We start from the raw sequence: 6000 nt of genomic DNA, 5'->3' as shown, positions 1-6000 counted from the left end.
TTTTTTTATGGATCGATTGATGGACAAAAGATTATTCTTTTATATTAGCTTTCCATGTAAAATAAATAGGCGGAAAAACATATTATTTATCTAGCTGATTTTCCCTTCCTGCAATGGGTAGTTTTTTAGTATGAGTGTTAGTGCTTCAATGATTAATAAATAATTTGTTTAATAGAGAAGTAAGGTGCAGAGGAAAACTTGCTTATGGGATGACCAAACGCTTTTAGCTCTAGAATGTAGGTACACACCAGGGGAAAAATATACTTGTGACGAGTGAGGAAGAGCCTTAGCGGCGAGCCCTCTGCGGACACAGGGTCTTTCTCCAAGTTGTAGTACATGAGGGTTAGGAGAAGTAACGTGTTGGATTTTACCCTAGACACCAACGACTTAAGTGCACCATTAATGTTTCCTCCGGGCACCTAAATATTGCGTTCAGCTGTCACTCTGCTCATCATACCTTATATAATCCCTTCAACCTCCAAACCCAGTTATGACGCTAGGAGAGATTCATCTGTTTATGTTCAATCATCACAAAATAATTTTTAATTTTTAATCATTAATCTTGCAAGCTAATCTATATATTATTAAAAGAATTTGTTGGATTTTTTGTGCAGCAAATCGACCCCTAAATATTTATTTTTATTTAGGCATATTGGGTATCAATTTAAAGCTCTTATCCTCTATATGTGCCTTTTGTAGGTTTGGATGATAATCTCGTTTTTCTTAATTTTACTTGTTTATGTTGTAGACCAACACGGAATGGAAATATGTTCAGTTCTTCTAATGGAAATTTAGATCAAAATATAATGTAAAAAACAGATTTCAGTTTAGGATAACAGCTATCTCAAAGTACAACAATCACTGACTTAAAATGTAATAATTAAGAAAATTCTCACTGTAACTTTTCATTATTGCCATATTTTGCTTTACATAAATTAAAAAGAATTGCATCCGGATATTCAGTAGCCTATGTTTATCCTTTTGGCGTACATCCCAAACAGACTAAGATAGTTACATGTTGGGGCAGAGCAACTATAATTGAACATATTTTAATGTATGGTGATTTAATTTTTTCTTCTTCTATGTACATTATAGTGTTGATAAGACTTGTTATATGGCATAATATAGTTATTACACCCAAGATTAAGCACAAAGATGGCCCACATGACCAGGAATGTCTTTGGGCCTATATTCACTTCCCTGAGTTCTTCTCGGGCTACGCCCTTTGGATGTCGAAAGTTTTGAGGTGAGGCGGTTTACAAAAGTAAATATTAAATTGGTATATCCATGGAAGCATGGGAAAATTCACAATGTTTACCTTTGCATTGACATTTCAATATAAACAATCAGAACTGTCAACTGCTTATTTCACAATTTCAGACAGCTGATCCAAACAAATTAAATAGGTACAGGGTGAGGCAGTGAGAGCACCCCAATCTTCTTTTGTTGCCACACTATAATCATTAAGTAAAACAACAATGAATGAACAGCTGTGCTTATAACACCAATAAAACTATGCCATTTTAGTAAATATTATGCCTGAGGCTATTAACACTGAGATTTTGATGTGAAAACCTATTTTTAAAATAGAGATTCTTGTGCAAAAACCCAGAGATTTTTTGGACCACATCCTTGGTCAACATGGCGCTGTTCCAGATTGGAAAACAATGGTGAACTGGCTAAAATTATTTAGGACAAAACTCTTAAATCTTAAAAATAATTGGTGGGTACCGCAAAACTCTTTGTACACCAGCAAATGTTGAAAGAGTGCGAGTCGCAGAAACTCAAAGTCCAAAGAGATTTGCCAGGAAGCTTTTGTTGTTGAAAGCTTTATGTTGGCTCCTTTTTTTTTTTGGGGGGGGGGGTTATTCTAATAAGCTATTTGAAGTTTTCGAGGCTTTTCAAACTCACCCCACAGGCTTGCTTGAACCGAAGCTAAGAATTGTCCAAAAACTAAAGTTATTCCTGAAGAAATGCTGGAGGAGTATTTGATGGAATTTTCAAGTAGTGACTAAAAAGGAATATCAAGTAGGACAAGGACATCAATTGCAGGATTTAGTTTTCAATAAATTAACAAATGACTTTTTTAAGTTAAAATGGCAAAAGATAAGCTGTGTTTTGATGTGCTATTTATATCCATAGGGTGAATATTATTGAGTTTGTACTACTTATAAATTGGGGTGCTTTCATCGCCCCACCCTGTATAATATTTTACACAACTCTTAAGTGGTATGGTTTTATCGTAAAACTTTGTCATTGATTATTTATTCTAAAACTATGTCGTTGATTATGAAAATTAAAAATGTATAACCCTTGCTGTATCAACCTGAAGTTCTGTGTAAAGTCAAAGTTATTAACTACTAACTAGGCTATCAAGATGTGTTATGACTAGCTGAATACCCGTCCTTCGTACGGGGTTGGTATATAATTATAAAATGCTTATTGCAGTTATACTAATGCTTTGTGTTTGCAATGGAAGAGGACGCGGTTTGAGAAAATTTGGTTCTTTTAATTTACGGAAGCTATTGTTTAGCACATACGATAGCCATAATGTTCTACCACTACATCTAAACAATAAAAAAGTAAATTATCGAATATTTGCACAATATCAAAACATCATTTATAAATTAAAAACATAAGCTTAACTGTAAACAATCCTACTTTAACAGTTCTCATTGTGCATCATAGCTTCAAATTAGCTAGCCTATGTTGTCATAAATGAAAAAAAAAATTATAAGTGCAAACCCTGTTGGTGAACCTTATAACTTTTAATAATATTGAATATCATAGAACAACTTGAGTAATTGAAACAGCTGACAAAAATCCCTTTAAAATATGAATACTCATAAGGTTAACATGGGAAACTCCAGAGCCACTGGGGCGGAGCCCGGAAGGATTTTTGAGATACGAATACGTCTATATGTTAATCGGGAATGTGAGCCATCATCATACCAAATTTCAGCCTAATCTGACCAGTAGTTAAAGCGTGATTGAACTTCAAACAAACAAACAAACAAATAAACAAACAAACACACAAACTGTTGTGAGAACAGTTTATTTCATAACACCTGTTAATTTCTATTAATTATTATCATATGTTTATTTGTTATTCTATGTTTGTAAAAAGGTAAATAAAGTTAGTTGAGTTTGAGTTATGACATAAAACAGTGTATTCACTTAATTCTTAGTAAAATAGTACATGGTGGCAGCGGTTTAGAGCTATGCCTCAGAAGAAAAATCCAAGAAGGAAACAATCTGACTATGAAGATAATGAAAATGAAAGAAGCAGAGAAAATGAATACAACAATTCAACTAAGAAGTCAATCATTGTATCAAACACTCATTCAGTTATTCAACCTCCAGCTAGTTTCTCCTTTGTACCAGCAGATTGGCCAAGATGGAAAACACGATTTCAAAGATATCGGTCAGCAAATTTGTCAGCGAATACACATCAAACAGAACCATACAACCGTCCAAAGAGAAATATACACAAACCAAGCTGGTTGAAGAACTTTCAAACTTAAAAGGGAGGATGTTGTGAGAACAGTTTATTTCATAACACCTGTTAATTTCTATTAATTATTATCATATGTTTATTTGTTATTCTATGTTTGTAAAAAGGTAAATAAAGTTAGTTGAGTTTGAGTTATGACATAAAACAGTGTATTCACTTAATTCTTAGTAAAATAGTACACAAACTTTCACATTTATAATATTAGTAAGATATAAAGGGACACCCATTCTTCAAACTGAATTTTCTTTTCACGGATACAGCAACTATAGTTATTTACTAAAGGCCTTTTCAAACAATACACAATTTTATGTTACTGTCCCTCTGCACTTTCTTCTACCTCATTAAAGAGAGAACAAAACTAAATATTGTATTTACACTATGCATGGCACGAGTTAAAATAATTAAAACACACCTCCTTTGTATATCACAAAATTAATTATGTAACAACGAGTTACTAAATAAAGCTTTTCTAGTGTGAGGTTTCTTCCTTCTATTCTAGGGACGGGACTGGTCTAGCATTGGAGCAAGTTCTTCCGTCATAGAGCTTCAAGTTAAAGTGTCGCCAAATACCAATACTTCTTTTATATGATCCTGAGGTTCAGGGCACACCCTAACCTATTAATCCCTAAAGTATATATCTAAAATCAACTCGTTGGAAAACATCCTTCCCTCCACTAAATGTCAAACGATAATTAAATGAAACTCTCTAAATTTAAAAGACAAATAAATTGCAGGACACTAGATGTAAACCAGTTAGGGAGCTGATAAGGAGGGGAAGGCCATCTGTTATCAGTAGTGAAAGTGCCTGCGTGCTGCTGCGCTGCAGCTGGACCGGCGCGGTGCACTACGCCTGCGCAGTGTTCAGTAGTGTAGTGTGCGCGGTAGTGAATGTTAGAGATGCGCTCCACGGTGTGTATTATAGCCGCTGTGTTAGTGGCCGCTGCCTCCGCTGTACCTAGCGATGCTCATAAGGTTTGGCACATTTTTTTAATTTCTTTTCTCTATACGTTGTTGTCTATAAACAAACAGTAGAAGGCTGTGTTATAAACGGTATTAAGTTTTTCACTACTTTGAATTATGACGTCGTAGGCAATTAAAATGTAAACATTTTAATGAACAATAATGGATACACGTATATTATAAAATAGGCGCAAAAGCCATACAAGTTTTAAAGGTTTGTCTGCACCAACATTTTATGATAAATATTTTTAGTTAGGCCTAATTAATATAGCAATCATCACAGTTCTTTGAGTGTCCCAACGTTTCATTGAGAATTAACATGATAAATTAAATTACAAAATCACTGATTGTTTTGTAAAGCCTTTATACTTCTTAAAGGTTAATCCAATACCTTGTCAAAATATGTCTTATTCATTATGTTAATTCGTATCAATTTGTTTAATGATTCGAGTAAAGACTAAAAATAATAAATAGCCAAGTCACAAAGCTGTAGAGAAAAGGAAATGCTAGTCACTCTATTGAGGGGTTTATTCAAACAATATCACAATATAACGAAATTTAAAATTGCTATATAGTGAGGCGATACTCAAGCCTGCTAAAACACATTATATAGTTGTCACACATACATTTGCATTTATTCACTGAGAATAAATGTGAAAACCACTTTACACTTCAGCTATGTCCCCGAAATAAACTAAATGAAACAACGTTAATTTGTTTTAAATTCCAAGCCTAGGTGGAATAAAAGAAGTGGTAGTGTTTTTTTTCTAGAACTGACCTTAAAACAATCCATGGTAATTTAAATATTTATCTTGTAATTTAATTTTAGTGATCACAATTTCGTAAGAATTATGCATTGACCTAATCGGTTCTAAAAATATTATAATAGGTAATAAATAATTATATACTTTACTATCTCTTAACATTGCATTATTGATATCTATGGTCTATTACACCACATCCCTAAATGAGACTTGCGAAGAAGATATACATACCGAAGTATAAATAATTTTGTAATAGGCTACTATTCTTTACTCCGTTCTATATTCCGTTTTTTTAATAAATTTAAATAATAGTGTCATAGATTATTTCAATTATGATGATGAATTTGCCTCAAAAACGGAATGGTTCTTAAAGGATCTCGCCGACGTCAGTAGTGTAGGTACTTCCGTAGATTCCGTGACTGTAATAACCCTACTTAACTGCAGCAGTTAGCAGCACGTCGTTTCTCGTCTCCTCTACAGGTTGTTTACAGCTGATTTCCCCACTAATGTTTACATACACTTTACACGCAAACAGTGCAAAAGGGGAAGTAGAATCGAATAATCTATCGAATAGAATGAATTATACTGGTAGGGACACATCGATATTATGTTGATACATATATATACAACCAGGAACTAATAAAATACAGTGCTACTATTAATTTACAACGTGCAATCTCTCTTTTGGGATTATATATCAAAATGTGCATGAAATAACTATTAAAATAATATACATCGACGTTGAAAATAAAACAGAAATAA

At 33.3% G+C, this 6000-nt stretch overlaps 1 protein-coding gene across 1 annotated transcript in view; it reads left to right on the top strand.

Moving 5' to 3' along the window:
- Positions 1–4386: 4386 nt before the first annotated feature.
- Positions 4387–6000, top strand: part of LOC128992906 (uncharacterized) — a 68587-nt gene continuing 66973 nt past the window's right edge. The window contains exon 1 of the mRNA XM_054416651.1: positions 4387–4486. Within this exon, the coding sequence (XP_054272626.1) occupies positions 4403–4486 (84 nt within the window). The 5' untranslated portion in view covers positions 4387–4402. The remainder of the gene's footprint in view (positions 4487–6000) is intronic.

This window comes from Macrosteles quadrilineatus, unplaced genomic scaffold, assembly GCF_028750875.1.
Source record: "Macrosteles quadrilineatus isolate MER2022 unplaced genomic scaffold, UCM_ALF_1.0 Scaffold_4__1_contigs__length_99947679, whole genome shotgun sequence".
NCBI lineage: Eukaryota > Metazoa > Arthropoda > Insecta > Hemiptera > Cicadellidae > Macrosteles > Macrosteles quadrilineatus.
This window is presented reverse-complemented; position numbering and strand designations above follow the sequence as displayed.